At 38.5% G+C, this 23202-nt stretch overlaps 1 protein-coding gene across 2 annotated transcripts in view; it reads left to right on the forward strand.

Annotated features, from left to right (window-relative positions):
• CHCHD3 (coiled-coil-helix-coiled-coil-helix domain containing 3) overlaps positions 1–23202 on the forward strand; it is a 145984-nt gene that overhangs the window by 32801 nt on the left and 89981 nt on the right. For both annotated transcript variants that reach the window (XM_015861656.3, XM_015861752.3), the window contains exon 4: positions 11906–12050. In XM_015861656.3, the coding sequence (XP_015717142.2) occupies positions 11906–12050 (145 nt within the window). The remainder of the gene's footprint in view (positions 1–11905; positions 12051–23202) is intronic.

Genomic DNA, 23202 nt, shown 5'->3' on the forward strand with positions numbered 1-23202 from the left:
GGGGTTCACTTAAAGATCCAAAAAACATACTTGAGCTTCTCTGTGTGATTTCCTGTGAAGCAGAGTAAGAAAGATTCCTGTGATCCCTTGAAAAGGGAGTTGAGTGGATGGTGACTATCAGTAGGTGAGAAATGGTGGTTGTCTGAACATCAGCAATTTCAACCTGCTGTTCAGGAAGAGAACTAGAAGCTGCAGCAGGAAGAGGACTTTTGTGTCTCCTAACCACCTTTTGGTACAGTTACAGATACAATCCCTGTTATTCCTTGGCTGGACTGGCTTCTGTTTCTGTCAAGGAAAGAGATAATTAGCTGGGAATGGCTTTTGATAGCTCTTAAACTTTGCTATGCTTTGACCGGCTCATCTCCGGTGAGTTCTTTGGTAAACTTTTGCCTTGAAAAGCTACAGGAAAAATGCTTTCCTGAAAAGACAGACCATGGATTTCCAAACATTCCATGCTAATGACTTGCTGAAGTCTGCTGGGCTCCATATGGTGTGGTATTTTATCTGTCATTAGCAGGATGAATTATTACAGCCTCTGTATTTCTCTACATACTTGTCTGGGCTTAAAGATCTTTCTCAAACCGAAATCATCTTTTAAAAACATGTACATGGCAGTCCACAAAGGTGGCTCTCAGTGGTAGGTTAGTAGATTGCAGCCATTCATTTCTTACTCCTTTTTATTCTTATTGTGTTTTGGAAGGGTCTCTGTATAACTGTGATTCACTTTACAGTTTAATTGATACTCTGATGTGTCTGAGTGCCTCCTCCTGGCCTTATTTTGTCGTGTCTCAGCAGTACATTGCATACATGACATGCTCATAGTAAACTTCATGCAGTGGGCAGCTTTTGCAGAAAAGAACAACAAATTCACCAGAGCAAATGTAAAGTGAAAGAGGAATGAAGAGCAATATTAGAGAAGAACCCTTTGGGAAACTACACACCAAAAATGTTATATTAAAATCAATACTGGAGCTTGACCTTTTTGCAGTACCGTGTATTTTAAAGCTTACTATTGATTTCTGTTTTAATAACATGTTTATTTTAGTTTACTGGCATTGGTCCGGAGAATGTAAGAAAAAGTGAAATGATTGATTTCTTTAGAATATTCATTTTATATTTTACTGAAGAACATTTTAACTTATTTCATTTTATATGGGTTGTGCATTAAATACATTGAAAAATCTTTTGAATAGATTTTTTTTTCCCCTTCCTAATTGATTCTATTTTCCAAGGTAATTAGATACTCAGTTTGACATAGCTGGCCTTTTCTCCCAGTATTTTTTTCTATTAGGGACAAAAAGCTTCTTTGTTAGTTAAAAAAGTGTTATAATCTGGTATTATATCAGACAGACCTCTCAGTTGTGTGAAAACAGTCAGAAAAATTGCATCATCTCTACTGCTGACTTTAGGATAGAATACTTCCACGGAAATACACTGGACTGCAAAAGTGAATGCATTTATTTCAACTCCTGGTAGGTCAGGAATAAGAATTTTCTATTTCCTTACCCAAATGACTGTTCTGTTTTTAAAAAGCAGCTGAAGAATTTTACTTAGTTGGTAATCAGATTTGGGAGTGCAAGCATTGTCACAGCAGACTCACACCAGAGGATTGCCTCCTTTTCTGACAAGCATTCATAGAATCACAGAAAGGGCCTGGGTTGAAAAGGACCGCAATGATCATCCAGTTCCAACCCCCCTGCTATGTGCAGGGTTGCCAACCAGCCAGAGCAACATCCAGCCTGGCCTTGAATGCCTCCAGGGATGGGGCATCCACAGCCTCCTTGGGCAACCTGTTCCAGTGTGGCACCACCCTCTGTATGAAAAACTTCCTCCTAATATCTAAACCTCCCCTGTCTCAGTTTAAAACCATTCCCCCTTGTCCTCTCACTATCCAACCTCGTAAACAGCCATTCCCCCTCCTATTTATACGCTCCCTTCCAAGTACTGGAAGGCTGCAATGAGGTCTCCCCAGAGCCTTCTCTTCTCCAAGCTAAACAAGCCCAGTTTCCCTCTACTTTTCTTCATAGCATAGGTGCTCCAGCCCTCTGACCACCTCTGTGGCTCTCCTCTGTACCCATTCCACCAGCTCCATGTCTTTCTTGTTCTGGGGGCCACAGACCTGGGCACAGTACTGCAGATGGAGCCTCACAAGATCTGAGTAGAGGGGGACAGTCATCCCCATGAAGTACTGCAGAGATTTGAGTAATGTTCAAATACAATTGGGAGAAACTGCTTTTAGAGGAAGGTTCCTTGATGACTGTTGCCATTCCTGAGATAGAAAGTGTTGCACACTGGTGTGAGAATATTTTGTTTGAGGTTTGAGGGATATGATTTAGCTTTGAGGGATATGATTTAACTGGGAAGTATTGGTAATGGTTGGACTGGATGTTCTTCTAGGTCTTTTCCAACCTTGATAATTCTGTGATTCTGTGAGAAGGTATATGTGTCACATTGAGTTCTGCTGTCAGTGCTGCCACAGCTGCTGAAAACTTATTCTGTGTTCATTCACTTTCATACAGTATAATTTGTCTTCCATGAATGCTGAGAAGATTAACCTTTTCCTAATAGAATATTCAGTATACTGGGGGAAAATAACTGACTACTGGTTTGAGAGAGCAAAACTTGGATATTTATAATGACAAACGGGACTTTGGAAAAGAGGACGTAGACTGCACATGAACTGAAGTGAAAGGCTAATGTGACATCTAATAAGGGACTCCTATCTCTGAACTTCACATGTAAGTTTGTGTGACTCTTGTTCAACATTTAAAGATTCTCAGCTGATTACACAGCAGAGAGAGGACTTTAAACAGCACTCAGTAAGATTGTTGAATAAGCTTTTCTGAAGTGCAAGAAGAGATGCATAGGGGTTTGGTGACAACTATTTGTTTCCCAGAACAGAATATTCAAGTTTGATGTGCAACTGCAATCATAAAAATAAAATGATAATAAAGTAAAACCTCCTTGGTTTGCCTGCAGAATGGGCCAGTTCAGCCTCAGGACTGGGGAACACTCGTGGAGAAAAGAATGCATTTTGCACTGATTCCACTAATTGAATTTCTCCTGTTCTCCCTTTCTAGTTACACCTCTTTCTCCTTTTCACAACAGAAGAAGCCCTGTCCTGTCACATCCAGCAGAAGGTTTAGATGTGAAGTTTTTCTGTAATATTACTGAGGTCCAGAGGATTATGGAATAACTGCCATGCCAGAGGAAAGGAAGGGATTAGCAAGGTCAGGCTGGGTTAAAACTTTTCAGGTGCAAGAAGAAGCCAAGATTTAACATGAAGATGTGAGATCTGAGCACAATTTTGGCTGACAAACAAGTACTGTGATCAGGTGAGGTATTGTAACTCATCCCACTGTCACCAGCCAACTGTTGGAAATGATTATGTTGATTATTGGAAATTATTATTATGATGGAGGCCAGGTCAACTTCTGAATGGGACTGCGTTGTACCTTCTGCTTTTTATAACACTAAAAGCATAGCACGTGATCCCACCTGCAAAATGTGAAGGGAATAAAAATGCTGATGGTAGTGAGAGTTTGGAAATACCTGGCTGGTTTTCTTTGTTATTTTCTAGGAAGGAAAAAAAAAAGTATTTGGTGATGGTAGAGTTACTCTCCATGATTCTGTTATTGGTCTGATTCTCCATTAATATCATTATGTTTAGTTCTCAGTATATGCAGAGATGAATTTTGGAGACCGGGGATGGAAATAGGAAAAAACAGTGCTATAATTCACTCCTATCTTTATAAACCCCCATTTTCAAGGGTATATTTTTTCACTCTGATTTTAAAACTTGGCATCTCAACTGACAACTTCTATATGAAGCTTCATCTTGATAAGTTTATTTCTCAGGGAGATTGGAAAATGACTTGAAGCCAGTGAGTTTATTTGGAGAGAGCATCAACAAAAATAACATCGCTTCGTAGTTTCAGATTCAAGTAGGGAGGAGGGCAAATATTCCCCCCTGGCATTTTAAAACAAGTCTTTGCTTTCAAATTGCTGAGCTCTTTCGTTTTGAAGAGTAGCAAATGAGCAGACAAAGCAAAGAAACACTTAAAATAATAACAATAATAAAATGTGGTAACCGTCCCTTCACTTTAATGAAGAATTAATGTTGTCATAATTTCACGACTGCCTTTGCAGATCCCAAGAGGAGAGATATTAAAATGGAAAGTAATTTCAGCTGGAGTTATGAGGATATCAGGAAAGTCTCAGCTAAATACTTATACAAATTATGCAAAACAGCTTTACTATTCTGACTTATGTTCCTTGCATGCCTCTGGCATAAAGGTAGAAATTTGTTCATATGTTCTGTCTTTACATAATAGTGATTTATATGCACATATTTTAAAAATGGTAGATTTAAGTTGTATAATTACACCCCTCCCCACACACACTTGAACAATCTCCCCTCTCTCCTACTCACTCTCCCTCTGCTCAATCACTGCTTTTCCCCCCGCCGAAAGAAAGAGAACCCACAAAACACAAAGAACCCTAATAAGGAAATTCAACTCAGCCAACTTCTGGAAGGGATCAACAGACCAAGAGTAGCTAGCATCCATATTGCACCAGGTATTGCCACACTGTCCATTGAACTCATGTTTATAAGTTGAAGAGCTGTGTATAATGACTGGTTTTGAAATGAGTGTCTTTGATCTCTTAATCAAGGACTGGCATGTAAAAGAACATGGCCATTAGCAAAGATTTTCATTTGACAGTTATGCTGAGACTGAAGGGTGGCTGGAAAAAGGAAATTAATGGAACATTCAACTGAAGTTAAGTTGGACGTAGTGTTATGGGTGATTTTGGAACTGCAGCGTGTGGAACAGAGGATAATTGAGAGAATGGAAATAAATGGTTAAGTGGGTAAGGTGGAACTTATGTTTTACCCAAGATAAATTGTGTAGATTATGGTCGGTGTATTACACAACCCAAAAACAGAGAGTCAGCAACCCAGACTTCCTGGTAAAGCAACCAAATTGATATTTTGCTCTCTTGGATCCTGTTACTACTGGATATGAAAATGCAAGAAGAATGATTTGCAACTGACCAAAGATGAGATCATAATGGGATGAACTGGAGAGAGAAATTGACATTAGTAGAGTTCACATTTTCACTAATATTTCTAAATAACAATTCACAAATTTGATGGATTTGTGTGGTCTGCTGAATTTCAGTCCATACTGGAATCTCTATAAAGATACATGAAACAGGTGATGACGAATATTTCTTTATATTAACTCACAAGATCCAGGGCAGCTGCCAGCTCTCATTAGATGATGAGAAGGCTTCCCTAACCCATATTCTAAACACATAAATTGACTGCTCTCATTTTCTTTCTTCTCATTTGTTCCTGTATTTTAATTTGGAGCTTTTAATGATGTTTTTAAAACTTCAGCATTTTTACTTTGCCTTCCTGCTTTTCTATTTTACTAGTTCTGATTCTGCCTTAGTTAATGAGATCTGCTCAACATGTAGATCATAGAATCACAGAATCATAGAATGGTTTGGGCTGGAAGGGACCCCCCCACTAGAGGCAGGGATGCCTCCCGCCAGACCAGGTTGCTCACAGCTCCATCCAGCCTGGCCTTGAATGCTTCTAGGGAGGGGGCATCCACAGCTTCACTGGGCAACTTGTTCCAGTGTCTTCTTTCTTCCTAATATGTGGTCTGAATCTACCCTCTTCCAGTTTAGAACTGTTTCAGAAGCCAATTGGGTAGAACACAGTTACATAAAAGTTGTATTCTAGTCTTAAATTGAGAAGAGGTTTCTGCTCTCCTGTGGATGATATTTTCTCTTAACTTTTCCAGAAATCAAACTTCAGGATGGATTTTTAAAGAGAAGGGTTGCTATTTCAGTTAGAAGTAGCCTCTTTCGCCTGTAGTATGCAATGCCCTACATGAATTGAAAACAAGTTTTTCATGTTTTTGTTTTTTAGGAGGAAGTTTTTCACCCAAAGGGTGGTGATACACTGGAACAGGTTGCCCAAGGAGGTTGTGGATGCCATGTTTTGCAGAAGCAGATAAGCATTAGATCGATAATCATTGAATATTCCAACTTGGAAGGGACCCCTGAGGATCATATAATGTAGCAGACTTGGCAGTCAGGTGAATACTAGAATTTGAGCAGGAGAGAGATCCATTTCACGCTTCTCAGACTCCAGTTTAAGTTTAGGTTAAAGGTTTTCCTGGTGTTTCTAGCATCTTTTCAAGTCCCTTGTTAGCTCCAGTGATTTTCAACCACATCTTTCTATGGCACATTCTGTATGCGTTCATTAAATATTGAAACTCAGTACTCGGAAACATTATTCATTCATTAATATTGCATCGTAGCCTAAACTACATTGTTCAAAACACTTTTGGATGTTATGCAAGTCTGTCAGAATGCATTAACAAACTTTGTTGCATCAAACTAGGCAAAAAAACCACGACATGCAGTTTCTACTGTGAACGTGTTGCACTTTTATTTTTAATTATTGGAAGCTTTCAGGGTTGAGGAGATGCCATATAGAAAGGAAAATGCTCAGAGATCACGAAAGATGAAGGATGCTGGATTAAATTAACAGTAATTTAGAAAGCATACAGATGTTCTGCTTCAGTGATGAAATGTTCTTGTTTTGTGTCTTCTTACATGGGCTTCATTCTTCAAGATCACTTCCAGTATTTAAGCCCAAAATATCTTTAAATTTTTCTGTGTTTTCTAGAAAATAAGATGATTTTCTTGATTGTGGGCTTTGAAACAGGAAAAACTTCGTTTTGGTTGTTGGAGGTAGCAAAAAGTGACAGTTCACACTCTAAACTTGAATGAGTTTATCTTGGATCACCAGAAATCCATCAGATTGTGTAACTTGGAGACTGTAATAAAGATGCAACAACTGGCAAGTAATCATTTCCCTGGAAAATAACAGAAAGGATATGTTTAAGCTTCGATAGTGTAATAAATCTTCAATATCTGGAAACAAAAAGGGCCGAAAATGATACATCACTATATTTGCTTTTAATACTGTAGTGTTTACCAGTTCTGGGTTTCCTGTGGATTGTGGAATAGTTTAAAGTGTTTTGTGGCCATCGAAGCTCAAAGCTCGTAAGACTGTTGGTGTTATTTTGTTTGTTCGTCATTTAGATTTTTAGCATTTCTCTGTGTTGCTGTTTTTCATGAATTAAAGGGTGCTTTTTTTGTTAATGACAACCTTTACCATCTGCAGGCGTCTTCTCAAGAATGACAGAAGTGGATATTCTGGAGTAAACAATAGAGTGATTTCTCCTGGATTGAGAATTAAATTATTCATCTTGTTAGTGTGGCTTACATGGTTCATGCTGTGCAAGATTACAGTCCCACGTTGTAATTTCATGTGGTTTCATTAACAATTCCCCTTCCTTGAACTCGTTTTAAAAAATGGATCTGAAAAGCATGGAAGGTTTTCTTCATGGTGCAATGAAGTTGTTGTTGTTTTTTTTCCTTTCCTGGAAAACATACTTATGTTTCTTAAAAAGAGATTATAGCAAACACGCTTGTCACATTAGAGAGGCTTTGCTATATTTTTCCCTTGGACTTCTAATTCTGCTTCACAAGTGATTAGAGAGTGGAACCAGTTGGGCATTTCAACTTTTCTCCATTTTCCTTAATGGTCATATGTTTTTATATTTGAAATATCTGTGTTTTGAGACAGGTTGGCTTTCTACTTATCTTAGAATCACACCATTGTTTGAATTGGAAGGGACCTTGAGGGGTCCTCTAGTCCAACTCCATGCTTGTAAATTATGCTGTTATTTAAAATATATTTAACAAAAGGGTTTAAATGCCTTAACACAAAGAGCATCATGAAGGTTTATAGGTATGCACCGATGTGCTTTTCTATCCAGTGTTCACAAGTTTGGATTTACTGAAAGCATATTTCCAGAAGGATGGGAGCTGATAGGAACATGCTATTTTGAAGTATCATAGTTATGAGATGTTCAATAGGTTAATTGTGTTGGTCACTGGCTGCACAGTTGTGCTCTATGATAAAAACAAGGTTGAATTAACACTGAACAGGTCCAGAGGTTGAACTTGAAGTTACCATATAGAATTTATGAGTGTTAGGAGACCTAGAGGTAATAACAAGATAACTGACTTAATAGTGTAGTGCAGGACTAAATGCTCTTTGTGTCATTACTCAGAGTTCTGAAGTTCTTAAAGCCAGTAGAAAGGCAGGAAATTTTGGTTTCTGTATGTATGATTGTATGCTGTAGAACAGTTGAGAGTATGAAATGCTGTGAGGCGTTCATCCAGACTTTAGTATGAGTAGGGTTTTGGTTGTACTTTCCAATAGCACTGTGGAAAAGTGGTAGGTTTGCATCCTTTATTTCATTAAATCGACTGCTGTAACTACATGGCCGTGTGCTTCTTGAAAGTATTTTGTAATTATTTAGAAATATTTTATTCCAGCTATCAACTTTGTAGAAAAATGTATAGCAAGCAGCCTTCTCTGCTGTTTCAGCAGCTTTTTTAAAGCACTTTCCGTATAAATGATCAGTGTAATGCATAATGTCTTTTGTCTGTTAACTAAAGCTTTCAGCTTAAACACAAGAGCTCCTTATACTGAGCCTTCAATTGTGTTGCAATTAAAAATGCCGTTTCAAGTGGTCTGTTTCTATGGCATTCTTGGAGTAGTGGACTTTACTGTCAAACTGTGCTATTTAATTGCTTATCAACTGCAGATATTGACATATTTATTTATTTCACTTTTGGCTAAGTAATAATATGATTTATTATTGTAGATTTAGCTGATGTTTGCTTTCATTCAGCAGCACTACACGTTGAACGCCAATAAAATGAATTTGTAATGTCAAGGAAGGAAACTACTGTAAGTTGATGCAAGCAAATGTTTGAGATCAGAATGTAGCTGCCTTCTGTTTGTTTCATTAAGCTCCTACAAGCTTCCCAATTACGCAACTCAAATAAATGCAAATTACTTCAAAATCCTACTACTTGTTTTAAAACTCTGATGAATTTAAATCAGTTGTGATGGGCATCTAGGACATTTTTGGTGGATAAAAGTTGCCCTAAGTGAAAAAGTCTAGGGGATGCTTTAGGAAGTTAACTAGTTGTGTTTTGTTCTGTAGATATGATGACATACATTTCTCATGTAGTGGTTGGCAGCACTGCACGTAGCAGGGGATGTGAATCTGGATGATCACCGTGGTCCTTTACAATTCACACCATTCTATGATTCTGTGACTGCATGAATGAGGATTAGGGTAGAATCACAGAATGGTTTTAGTTGGAAGGAAGCTCAGAGATCAGAGGGTGTTGATGCAGTGGAACAGGTTGCCCAAGGAGGCTGTGGATGCCCCATCCCTGGAGGCATTCAAGGCCAGGCTGGATGTGGCTCTGGGCAGCCTGGTCTGGTGGTTGGTGACCCTGCACAAAGCAGGGGGGTTGGAACTGGATGATCATTGTAGTCCTTTTCAACCCCGGCCATTCTATGATTCTATGATCATTTAGTTCCAACCCATCTGCCATGGGTTGGGTTGCCAATCACTACATTGGATAGATAGACAGGAATGACTTTTTGTGTTAGGGTGCTGTTATGAGCAAGCCAGTGCATAATCAAATAGTATGCATTTTTTCTTTTTTTTTTTTTATTTAATATATTATAATGCCTGTGAGGACCCAGGAGATGCTTATAGTTTTGTGGCTGGATGTTTATGCTGATGATGTTGTACCTTTATACCATTATATATGCCTTTTTTTAAAGAAATGGGGAAATCACATTTTTAAGGTGGAAGGGTGCTCTGTTGTACAGAAAGCTGGTTTCACGTGAGCTGTTATAAACACCTCACCACAGATAAGGTCTGTCTGTTTTTGATGTGAGCATCTCGTATCATTTTTATTGGTCTTAATGAGCAAGCTAATACTTAACATTCTTTTATTCATCAGATACTTGGAAAGAACATATCACTTGTCTGTGTAATAATGTCTTCTTGATTTTACATCTGCAGTGGTGACAAAGGAGGTGAGGAAGAATGGAACATCCCTTTGGCCAGTTTAGGTCAGCTGTCCTAATTCTGTTTCCTCCCAGCTCCTTGGGCTCTTCACTGAGAATGGCCTTGGTCCTCTAGCAGCCTTTTCAGATATTGTCTGACTTCAGATACTTTAATTACTTTGCTGCTAGGTCTAATATGCATAAGGAAGCAGGAGAAAAGCATGTACGGGAAGTAAAATCTATAAAGGGCAAGGAAAGAGTTTACTTCAATCTCTGGGAGTGCTAAGTGCTTTCTCTGTTGTTTCTCCTCAGAAAAAGCTGCTGAGATGTCTATTTTGACACTTTTTAAACAAAACATTATTTCTCCAATGGAAAAGACGACCAGAATGTTTTGACTGAAGCATTGATTGTATGAACGATTTGATATACCAATGCTTCTGAAATAATTTGGGGGACCTTGGGAAATCACTTAATGGAATTTGGTCCATGTCTGCATAATCTGACTTTTGCTAGAGTAATTGAAGATGCCGCTTAATAAACTTTTTATAAAGACTCCCAGTTGGTTGCTGCATTTCAGAGGGTTGTCTGAGCACCGAAGTAATACATCTTGTAATTGTCTTTTTCCCCCCCACCCCACTTAGATGTTTTCCCTGGGGAAGAATCTAATGTACTGTAATGCTCGTACCTTTTACAAAGTGACCCCACTCATTACAGTTTGTTCTCTGAAGCTCCCTTGACAACATATAAATGCACTGAGAATCCTTAAGCTTTGTCTCCTCTACTCCTGGAAAAAAAATCTATTATTTGAAAAGTTGTGTATAATTCTGCTATTACAGCTCTGAGTTCCCCAGTGTCGGCACATGTCACAGTGCATGCTCATCAGATGTATTTTAATAGCTATCCTGTTTATACCTGCACATTTTCATTAAAAAATAGGTGCAGTGTGCTTACATAGAGTAACTTGGGAAAGGTTTTGAGTAAAGTTATGTTTTGCAGTGTGTGAATGTTGAGACCTTATTGTAGCATTCCACTACTTGAAAGGAGCATATAAATAGGAGGGGGAATGGCTGTTTATGAGGGTGGATATTGATAGGACAAGGGAGAATGGTTTTAAACTGAGACAGGGAAGGTTAGATTTTAGGTGGATGCTTTTCACCCAGAGGGTGGTGTCACAGTGGAACAGGTTGCCCAAGGAGGTTGTGGATGCCCCATCCCTGCAGGCATTCAAGGCCAGGCTGGATGTGGATCTGGGTAGCCTGGGATGTTGGCTGGCAACCCTGCACAAAGCAGGGGGTTGAAACTAGATGATTATGATGATCCTTTATAACCCCAGGCCATCCTATGATTCTATGGTTTTCTGGGGCTGGTAGTAACTGTGTTAACTCTGTTGCAATAGGTTTGATAGCTCTTCTCATCTCCTCTCAAATTTCTGGGAAAGGTTTATTCTGATTGTTTCATCTGTTTTCCATCTCTGTAAGTGGGGACCACATTTGAGTTTATGGTATGTCTGGAGACCAACAAACATGATCCCACTACAGAAAAGAAATGTTGTTTTATGAGGAAGTTGGATGGTGGGGCAGGGAAGAGTTTCCTTGAAAAAATGTTCCTTAAAAACAACAAACTGAGTTCTCAAGAAACAGACAGAGCTCTGTGTATACCCATAGTGCTCAATGATGCTTCTTACTTCATGAATGATCTGTGCTGGATGTGATCTATGAAGTAGTGTCCCTAAGACTTGTGGAATTTGTGTATTTGGGTTTCGAAGCTTGAATCTGAAATAATTTGGAATTTTAGGTGAATTCGTGCTCAGCTGTTTTAAGAAGCCTGTAATAATTTGGTACAGGGATTTCTCTCAAAGTGATCATGTTTACATCTCTTAAAATGAACTTAGATAATAAGCTTTTGATGTAAATCTCCCTCTGTCTTCCATAGACTGAAACAAGAACAAGCGTATGTACGTGATGAGTTTGGCAAGATCCTGGAACGAGAAAGGATTTCTTCCAATGAGCATTTGACTCGAGCCATCATTCGTGAGAGAGCTGCGACAGAAGAGGAGCGTCAGAAGGCACAGCGCTTTGTAAGTCCAGGGTCTTGTAGAGTGCTTGGATTTCTGAACATCCATCTCTTCACACTTGTTTCAAACTATCAATACAAGCTGAAAGCTTATGTTGTCTTGTGATGGCTTTTTTTTACTGGTAAATATTGTCATTTCATTTTATTCTAAATTTTCCCTGTCTTAAGGACAAAAAGAGCCAAACTCTACTGAAGGTTACAAGTGTACTTTGCCTCCTTGTGCCTGGGATAATATGAATATCCTTCTCTTTTCAGAGGGAGAAGAATAGTATGGTAGAAGACTAGCAGAGTAATAATAGAATATGATTGAAGAATAGTATGGTAGTTTAGGTTAAAGGGAAGTTCTTTACTGTGAGAGTGGTGAGGTGTTGGAATAGCTGCACAGAGAGGCTGTGGATGCCCCATCCATCCCTGGAGGTGTTCAAGGCCAGGTTGGATGCGGCCCTGGACAGCCTGCGCTAGTGTTAAATATGGAGGTTGGTGGCACTGCATACAGCAGGGGGGTTGGAGCTTCATGATCCTCGAGGTCCCTTCCAACCCAAGCCATTCTATGATATGATTCTATTAGCCTGTTTACTAACTTGGATTATCACAGAGTTGCAGAATACAAGACCCTCTTCCATAAGTTAATTACTTTCATATTTCAAGGAAGTCCATAATATTCCTCAGTTGAAAACTGGCTGTCAGCAAGGAATCGAAAAGTGTAATTTTGAAGTCTCGTTCATGCTAGAAAACAAAAAGAATTGTCTAACTCTTGTTGATTGCCTCAAACTTGGTACTGGTTTAGTGAGAAATGGCGTATCAAATAATCTTATTTTAATAGAGCTGTTGTACAAAAGCTTCTGGACAAAGAAGTTATAAAATGCAGCTGCCTGTTTTCTTTTGAAAACTGACAACTGTATATTTCAGGCCATTTCAAATGTCTGTCAAATTCATAGCTTCCTATCTAACATTTCCTTTCTATATTGAGTCTGTATTGAGCTTTCCAAGTAACAATAATTGTTATGCTCTGAGATATGAATATCACTTAGGATTTCTTTTAAGGTTGCCAGAGTATAAATGATTAACAGATAGGTGTTTTCAAGAACAAAAGTTTCAAATCACTTAAGTGAGCATTCATTTTAAAATAAGGAGGATTAGTTATACCAACATATGTTTGACATAAATATATGTTTAACTCTCTGCATCAAAGATGAATTCAGAGCTTTCTAAGAACTATTGGTGGGTAAGAGAGGCAACCAGTCACTTCAGTAGCTTTATCTATGCCGTGCAAATACAAATCTATTGCCTCTGCTGTCTTTCCAAACCATTTGTGGTTTAAAATTTAAACAAACTAAAAACAAACAATAAAAATTATTAGATTAATGCTTAATATTTTGTTATTTTTATATTTGGGGGGAAAAAGGAAAATGGAGGGGAATTATGTCTAAGATATAGCTTTAGCCTTATGCCTTTAAACCTTGGGCTGTTAATGTGAGGAATGGATAAAAGTTTTGAGGTCTCAGCCTAAAGGAGAACCGAAGAGTTATATTGTGGTTTAATATTTGCGTGACTTATCTCGAGCTTTGCATCTTTGACTTAGTGCTCTGTTTTTGAGTAGTGTGTGATGCCTTTCTCATCATCCAGATGCCTGAGAGACATCTAATTATGATATGAAATGGGTGTATTTCGCTATTAAGTTAATTGTATCATCAATTTTCACTTATTGCTGAATTTTTAAGGTAGAACTGCCTACCTGAAGGAATCACCTGTGAGGTCTTAAAAGGTCTTGAAGTTCTCTGGTGAAGTTCTCTATATAATTTTGATGAAACTACTGCAATTTTTTGTGTGTTTGTTTCCACCATAGTTTGTTATTGTTTATTCGTCTAATGTATCCACGTTGTATTTATAAGATTTGCAACACGAGGATATGTCTATGTGCTCCATTTGTCAGGTGGGGTGAAGGATCCCATTTGCTGGCTAACTGTGAGAGCTGCTTGATTTTTTTATTTAGCCCGGATTTGATCACATCTGTCAGATTCTTTTTTGGAAAAAGAACTGGTGTTTAGGAAATGTCAATAGCATTATCTTCAATGTTAATTCCTTTGCTGCTAAACTGTTTAAATGGTGAGCAGGAAAAGATACGGTAAGACAGGAAGAATATTTTTATATAAAGGCTGCTAATTCAGCTTTAACAAGCAGACATTAAATTGTTAGATATTGGAGTAATATTTCCTAGTCTTAAACCATTTAAAACCAGCTGGTGCTTAGATTCAGACAGGAAACTTTTAAGTATTAGAACACCAAAAATGGGCATTGACTCTTCATACAGATGAAGAAAATTGTTAAGACGAAGCTGAAGCTGACAGCTAAAGGAGTAGAAGCTTTTCAGGTGATAAGAAGTAGAGAAAGATGTCATTTGTCTTTTTAAGCAGAAGTATTCCAATTTTCAACAAAGACGTCTAAAGGAATCCAGCTGAGCTTGGACAGCAAGTAAAGCAAAGGAGTGCACCCTTAAGAAACCTGGAGATAATTTTAAGTGAGCAGAATGAGCACATGTCAGGCTAAATGTTAAAAAGCAAACCTCCCAGAATCAAAGAATCATGGAATTACTCGGGTTGTTAAAGACCTCAAAGATCATGAAGTCCAACCGCAGCCTAACCATAGTACCCTAACTCTAACAGCCCTCTGCTAAATCATATCTCTTATCAAAATATTAAGTATGACTAGAAGGGTTCTGTCACAGAATCATTGACTGTCCCAAATTGGAATGGACACACAAGAATCATGGAGTTCAGTTCCTGGCTCCACACAGAACCAACCCAAACCCAAACCCTACATCTGAGCGTGTTGTCCAAATGCTTCTTGAAGCTCTGGGCAACCTGTTTCATGCCCACTGCCTTCTGATGCAGGACCTATCCCTAACACTTCGGGCCCTATCATAGAATCATAGAATGGCCTGGGTTGAAAAGGACCACAATGGTCATCCAGTTTCAACACCCTCCGCCATATGCAGGGTCATCAACCACCATTCCAGGCTGCCCAGAGCCACATCCAGCCTGGCCTTGAATGCCTGCAGGGATGGGGCATTCTCAGCCTCCCTGAGCAACCTGTTCCAGTGCGTCACCACCCTCTGTGTAAAAAAATTCCTCCTAATATTTAAGCTAAACCTCTCCTGTCTTAGCTTAAAACCATTCCCCCTTGAATGGGGGGAACGTCACCAGAGAGCAGAATGTGTGTTTGCAAGCCCAGAGTTCATGGAACTGAAATCCCAGCAAGGACTGTAGAGTCAGAATATCACTGGGGAATGGGATCTGTGATCAGGATAGATGAACCCACAGCAGCAAAACAATTCTGAATTAATTCTTTCACATGTGCCTTTAAAGAGAAGGAACTCTGGAAGCTGCCATACCACAAGTTTTCTTTGCAGAGATTTCGTCAGACAAAGCCATTGATCTGAAGATTCAGTAGAAAACATTAGGGAAAATTGATGGTTTTACCAGCTACAGCTCTTCAAGCCTGGGTGGTATTCATCAAGGCTTTGAAAGAAACTTGATGATAGATGAGCTAATGATCGCTGAGCTACTTACATGCCGTGTAAGCTCTTAGGGGAAACTCTCTCAGTATAAGGTGGGGAATTGGCTGATGGGTTACCAGCCAGTGTTTCATACTTCTGACTACTCCAAGAATACTTATATTGTGTTATGCAGGCAGCAGACCTATGTTCCTTTTCACTGTGACTGCAGACCTTCACTAAGCATTGTGGATGGTTGAGCTGGGCACAGTGTTGTTGAGTGCCTTTAAATGCAGTAGCTTTGCCATAAACAGCATATTGATGTTCCATCATGATGAGAGCCATGGTGAGACACAGAGAACATGAAGGAAAAGATCAATAGTTATCCAAAGTGCAGAGGACCTGTTGTATTTCCATCTCCTTGTAATGACCTGGAGTTTACTGTTAACATGTTCGCTTCACTGTCTGGACTGAAGCAAGCTGTCATTAAGACCCTATATGTTAGAAAATGGTTTTATTGAGCTGCCAATGACATTAAAGTCTCATTTCCCTTTGAAGAGGCACAGAAATATTGTTCTGTTCATTTGCTGTAACCATAACATTAAAATTTGATTACTGCTATCATTAGAAATCTGTATCCATACTAATATAATTATATATATTTCCCCAAGTATTGTTCCAGGCTTTCACAGAAGTACCTGTTAGAGAATGAAGTCTGCTGTTGCTGAAGTATTTTCCTGTTGTGTAAATTATTTGCTGTGTGAGAGAGTCTATTAATAAGCTCCGTGCTCAAAAAGTCAAATTGGCAGAAGTATCCTTACTTGAGAAAGCAGTTTCTGCACTTCAGGTGTATGTGGTAATCGAACTATTGGATTTCTGAGGTGCAGAATTCGTTTTTGACTTTGCTGAGCACTGAAATCAATAGACAAAATACATTCCTTGATATGTCAGAGCCGAAGCACTTTGAGTTATGGTAGGAGTGAGTTTGACCTGTTGTCGTAATTGAATACATACTGCTAAAATGGAGTGTTTCCCTCTTCTCTGTCTCAACTGTTAGGATATTTTCCCTGTCATCCTTGGATGGCAATGTCCATATCACTGCGTACATGTGCTGTGCAGCCTTTCCTTTATAGTGTTGCATTTATTTTTCCTGTCCCCAATTCATTAGCTTTTTCCAGAGGAGGTCCTCTATTTTCTCTAAGCAGATTATGTGCTGACTCTTCCTGCTCTTTGCAAACAGTCCTGTGCTAACCGTATTTTAAGGATGACTTCACTAGAAAATACCAGGGGGAAGAATTACTAAACGAGTTAAAGCATTAGTTCTCAAGAGAAAAGAAGTCTGTTTACAAACCTGCAGTATTTATTACATACCTCATTTAGCTCATTCATCATTTTAATAGAAAAATGAATCTTTTTAGATGATTCTGAAATAATTCGAGGTAAACTACATAGCCCGAGGCAAAACATGATTGCTTACTGCAGAGAGGACGAAGCTGTTTCTGGGAAGTACGGTATGATTGGTGACTATAATTTACAATTTATGACAGTGAAAATACTAAAGGCTCACGTTTGAAAATTAGACTTAAGATTTGAGAACAACGCGGTGCAAAGCTAAACGCGGTGACATTTATTTTGTCTCTTGTTCTTCAGTTTTATAATGTAAAAGTATTTGTACTCTTTGAATGCTGTGTTTTTTCAGATCTACTGGTAAGATTTAATTCAGTTTTATGTACGTGGTACTTTGTTGCCAAGTGCTTTTCCCCTTGCCATTTAGAAATAGCTGTTTTGTTGCTGCAAATGATCCCCTTGCCTTCGTGCTCATGATGTGGGAGACAGATTAAAATTAAAACAAGGAGGAAGAGGTTGCTTTTGAATGCTGAGGATGAGATCTATGGGTTTTTTATTGGCTTTGTTTTGGGGGGAGACGGGTTTGGTTGCTTTTTTAGAGAAGCAGAAAACACTGAAAAAATCATTTACACTTTGAAAATATTAAACTCCATTGCACTTTACATGCTTATCTTCATTTGAATAAACACGATGTTATGGATATGGCTTATGCCTCTCTTGGCACACATTTATTCTCTCACTGACTCTCCTCATTGGCATTTCTGATGCAGCTGTAAGGTGTGTAGGATAGGAATCTGGCATTCTGTCTGTTCTGGGATGCTGCATAGATGATATGAAACTACTGCACGAACAAGAAGGTGCTACTATGCAAATAGAGATCAGTAATGTTGGTTTCCAGCAATGGAAAAAATGGGACTTACTACCAAATATTTGCAAACCATGAGTGGTTTTCTTATCTGTCCAGATGTATGTGCCTTAAGGAAATGGCAAAGGCCCATTTGCATGTCTAAAATTACTTTATTAATGAGTGAACAATCTTTTTCCCCCTTGATGTAGTTAAACAGTAAAAATAATTTAAAATAGCCTGTGGGTGATCGTACTGTTGTTGCTGTAGGTTGTGATCCCAGTATGACCTCCGTCACGTCAACAGTTAAGCAATGTTTCATCTCTGAAACTGCCATTAAATGCCCGCAAACTAGAATAAGAAATTGCTTACCTCTATCTCTTTTCTGCCCCTTTATAACACCTATTTTGACATTTAAAATATTTGTTTCAATGGAACAATACAAAGAATTTTCTCCTTCCTCCAGTTTTTGACTTGACGGTGTTGTAGACCTATAATTTTTTATTCTTATTTCTAGCAATCATTTTTTCCCTCAAAGTTAGACATACAAGAAAAAAATAAACACAGAACAGAAAATTTTGAAGGCAAGGAAAGTGCACAAAGCGAATATTTATCCTCCTCGAAGTTTCTGTTTGAATAGTGAGAGAAATGTGTTTTGTTATCCAAACAGCATTTAAGAGCTTGCTTTTTTTTATTCTTAAATTCATATATAGCAAAACCCAAGATACTTGACAGAAGCAAAATTAATCACTGTGTTATCTCAGCATCCAGATGAAGATCTAGTGCTTTACAAAGCCTGCTGCTCCATCAATTTGTTCTTTTGGTTGAATTCAAATTGAGTTCATTTTTATAGATTCGCCGCATTATACTCTCCTCTCTCCTCCCTCATTCATTAACCAATTTGTTCTTGCTACTCCCTTTTTATTGAGCAGCTAACAGAATTGCTATGCTATCTTTTCAAATGAATGTCATCATTCCTTGTCATGCATGGGCAAAAAGTAAGCATATGCATCCTTTTTGCATATACATTTGCTTCTTCCAGAGAGAATAGCCACTTCTGCCCTCAAGATATCATGAAAGGGATGTTTTAAATAACGTTCTTATGAAGGTTTTGGCACAATGCATCTGTATAAGTATTCCTATCCAACCTCCATTTGAGGGCATGTATGCACTGCTGCTGTATGACGCAACAGAAACCACAAAAGACTTGAAACATAGCACACATACAGCCCTTCATTTCTTCAAAAGGATTTGCCAGCTCTTAAGGTTCTCTTTCTGACTTTTATTTAATATCTATTTACTCTCGATTTAAGCTAATTTTGACTGGGCAGATATTCCTGTTATGTCTCCTTTAGAATGCTTTAGTTACCTTCCTTTCTTTGGGATGAATTAGAGGACTTAAGAGAAGAAACGGAGGAGAAACGAAGAGTAATTTGTTATACTAGTGACCTGCCTTTAACTAATCCCAAGACTCTTTGCACTGCACAACATGGGTATTTTGTTTGAGAGCACCATCTGAGAGAAGGGAAGCAAACCCCTGAAAGAGTATAATTTGGAAGATATCCAGCAGCCTGTATCTTGAAAACAGTAATAAGAAAAATCAGTAGTTTGATTAGTGGTGTTGGTGTTGCTATTCAGTGGTGTTCACTCTGTACTCTTAGAGTTTTTTCCTATAATCTCTATGTATTCTGTTATAAGCAAGCTCTGAGACAAAAGCCATTCGCTTTTAAGTAGAGAATACTAGAATTAAGCTAGAAGAAGACAAGAAGTGTGATGAGGCAATGGAACGGGTTGTCCAGAGGGGTGGTGGAAGTCCCATCCTTGGCAACATTCAAGGTCAAGCTGGAGCGGGCTCTGGCCACCTTATGAAGCTATAGATGATGTCCGTGTTCATTGCAGGGGAGTTGGACTAGATGGCCTTTAAAGGTCTCTTCTAATGCAAAATATTCTGTGATTGTTTAAAACCTTGAATTGGGTGGTTTCTGAGGAAATTGTTAGCATAAGTCCTTCCAGTATTTGTATTTACAACTGTGCCCAAGATTACGTTTCAAACTTGAACATAATTAAGGGTGAGAGACTGATAGGTTAATAGTTAATTAAGTTTACATTGTCCTTTTTAGGAAAAGTTGAGTTTCCACTTTCATGTTTGATGGAAACTCTTTTTTCATTCACTGATGTATTCTTTTACATCTGTTTCCCATTTAGAAAAGCAATGACTTTTCTATAAGAGGAAAAACAGTTTGTTTTTATTCTGTTTTGTTTTGCTTTCCCACCAAATGCTTATTCTGTAGTACTCTCAATTAGGGATTGGCCCCTTTTGCAGGCTGTAAGGCATGCGAATGACCTTCCAATCCTGGTATAAGCGGGGCAGTGTTAATGAAGTATCTCCCCCGTTACGCATTTCTGAAAGCCTAAGTCTGGTGCTGTGTTTGTATGAGGGAAAGAAATAAAGTGCATTTTAGGAATACTCTGTTATATATCTTCAAACAAACAAACGAACCCTTAAACATTAATGTTAGAAAGGCCAGAGTGAAAGGACTGTCCATGTATCAGCGTTTTCAGCAGAGATGTCAGATTCTGCTTATATCAAAACACAAACAGAAGTGATGCTGGAAAAGGTTTTATTGTTTTCTGTTTTGTTTTTTCGTTTTGTTTGTTTGTTTAAAAACTTTCTCTGCTCTTTGTGCACTTTGACATTTCTTTATTTATTAGTACAAAATTGGTTGACCTGTTTTTCTGCTCCGAGTTATTGAAAGAGTACAACTGCAGTGTTTCTGTAGCTGGAGTAAATAGTGACTGTGAAATACTGTTATATGCCCTGTTTATTTTATTCTTGTAGTTCAAAAATGGTTTTCAAGGTTGAAGAGGGAGGTTCTGTTGCATCTCCTAATCAGTTGGTTTGTGATCTGAGTTACCAGCTTTGGTTAGAAGCAAGCCTGCAGTAAATGACATGTAGTCTTCAAGGAAGAAAAGATTTAACCTCCCACCAAATACATCACTTTATCAGTTTATCAAGAGATACAATTTTGTGTATTAGATGGCACTCTTTGGTCACAGTTGCTATTGTTGCTGTTGTTGCTGTGTGCTTTAAGCTACTTCTAGTGAATCAATAATTATCCTGGTAGAGTTGATGATAAATTCTAGAAAATACATAGTGACAGGGAATGATATTTTGGGGGAAAAAAGTCACAAATTGAAAACTTTCTTACTTTTTGATGGAATTTCATCAGTTCTGATTTGTAATTTTGATGTAATTTGTCCTTTGGTTTAAGCAGAATGTGACATGTCTGTTGACATTACTGATATGTCACAGTCCTTCATCTTTGGCTTTTCTAAGCAGTTTTATACCAGAGTCCCACTGGCTGTGTAGCATATGGTGAGGTACTTAAGTATTGTAGAAGTAGGTGCTAATGTATCCAAAGTAGATGTACGCAAAACTATTAGCTGAGAGAGGGGAGTTTTAGGTTAGAGATTAGAAGGAAGTTTATCACCTGGAGGGTGGTGATGCACTGGAACAGGTTGCCCAAGGAGGTTGTGAATGCCCCATCCCTGCAGGCATTCAAGGCCAGGCTGGATGTGGCTCTGGGCAGCCTGGTCTGCTGGTTGGCGACCCTACACATAGCAGGGGGTTGGAACTGGATGATCATTGTGGTCCTTTTCAACCCAGGCTGTTCTATGATTCTATGAAATCCAATTTAAAATAACCTATTAGATGTTGAAGAGAGAGAATGACATCATAATTAAGTCTATAGGTTTTTATTAAGATTTTTTTTCCCCTATCCTATCAAGTATTGCTTGTATGGTCATCGAATCATAGAATCACCAAGACTGAAAAAGACCTGCAAGATCATCCAGTCCAACTGTCCACCTGTCACCAATGGTTCTCTCTCAGCCATGTCCCTTAACACGACGTCTGATGATGTATTCTGCAATAGGTTTGCTAGCATGTGCATGGAAGAAAATAGTTTGCCTCATGGATTTTTTAAAGGAGGAAAGACATTGAAGTGGAAGGGTTGATAAATTGGGAATGTTAATATACCATTTTATTTAAGTAATAAAAATTATTCTCTTGACAGTCCTATCCTCTCAAGAGTGGAAACTGTTTAATTTCACGGTTCCCAGTAGCACAGTGTGTCATTTCTGTCCAGCAAAGTGGAGTTGAGCTTTTAGCTGGAAATTCAGTCTTCTTTCAAGTAATAATGATAGTTTTCATATGGATATTGCATGCATGTGTGCATGTAACATAACATAGTGAGTTGAAGCCAAACCACTCTCTTTTCATGAAGTAGCTGCTACTTAAAAATATACTGACTCCAACACATGGCCTACAGAGCATTTTTCTTATCTTGCAGGAGATTTGAAAGCAAAAACTGGTTTCAGTTGTTAAGTCTGCTGTTTAAGCAACTTTGTAAGAATGATGTAGTAGAAAAGCGTCAACGCTCATTTTTGGGAAGCCATGGTAAAAGATGAACTTGTTGCATTTCTTTTTGGTTAATAGGGCAGATACTTCTAACTTAGTTGCGATTTTGGCAGATTCCGCAGCCTGTCCATGAAGTGAGAAACCACGTTGTCTTTTTCTCAGATGTTTGAATTCAAGTCAGGTTTGTAAATAAATAAATAACAAAATTTCCTTCCTTCTCATTTTCTTAATTATCATGCAGATAAACAGTGGGGTTCATGACATTAGGATAAGCGTCTTATGATTTTCCCTTGGATAAAGAAGCTTGTGCAGTTCTCCCTTTCCCCCCCTTGGGCTATGCAGCAGTAATAAATGAGCAAGTCCAGAGTACTTTATGATAGATAGTTAATGGTGCTGCGCCTGAGCCAACAGGCTTGTTTCCGCAGCAGCTGTCACAATTCATAGTCATTAGCATACCTTTAATGGTTACATTTCAAAATAATTTCTGCCAGAGCATTTAGCATACATAAAGGGAAAAAGCCGTGACATTGAGAAAGGAGTTCTAGGTGTAGGTGAACTCTTTAGACTAAGTGTAATTTTGGAGTGCATGCATTCAGAGGGTGTCAGAGTGAATTGAAAATAATTAATTTTGCAGGTAAGATAGCAAACAACCTTCAAGGCCTGTTTGTGACCAGGAGTCTACCTTTAAGCCCGTGAACAGCCAGAACCTTCTGTGCTGTTTTACTGGGTGCTTCTTGCATTTAGATGTGCAGAAAGACTGTTCTGAAATCTTTGTTTCGGTGGGAAGGGTGTAGTTTTGTGCGACAGTTGATACCAAGTCATTTCTAGCATGCAAGGCAGAACTGAAGGGCTACCAAATGTTCAAAACAAAGTCATGATGGCAGACATCACAGCACCAGCTTGATGTATCTGCTATTTTGATGTAAGAGAAGAAATACGTGCGTCTAATATCTATTAATGAGGTTTTTTGAAGGCTTTTGAAGATAGGCAAGAAGAACGATGGGAGGAGGGGTAATGAGTGGGTGCCACATCTACCTCAGCGACAGGGGATC

This window comes from Coturnix japonica, chromosome 1 (genome assembly GCF_054131305.1).
Source record: "Coturnix japonica strain WE chromosome 1, WE-NBRP24, whole genome shotgun sequence".
Taxonomy (NCBI): Eukaryota; Metazoa; Chordata; class Aves; order Galliformes; family Phasianidae; genus Coturnix; species Coturnix japonica.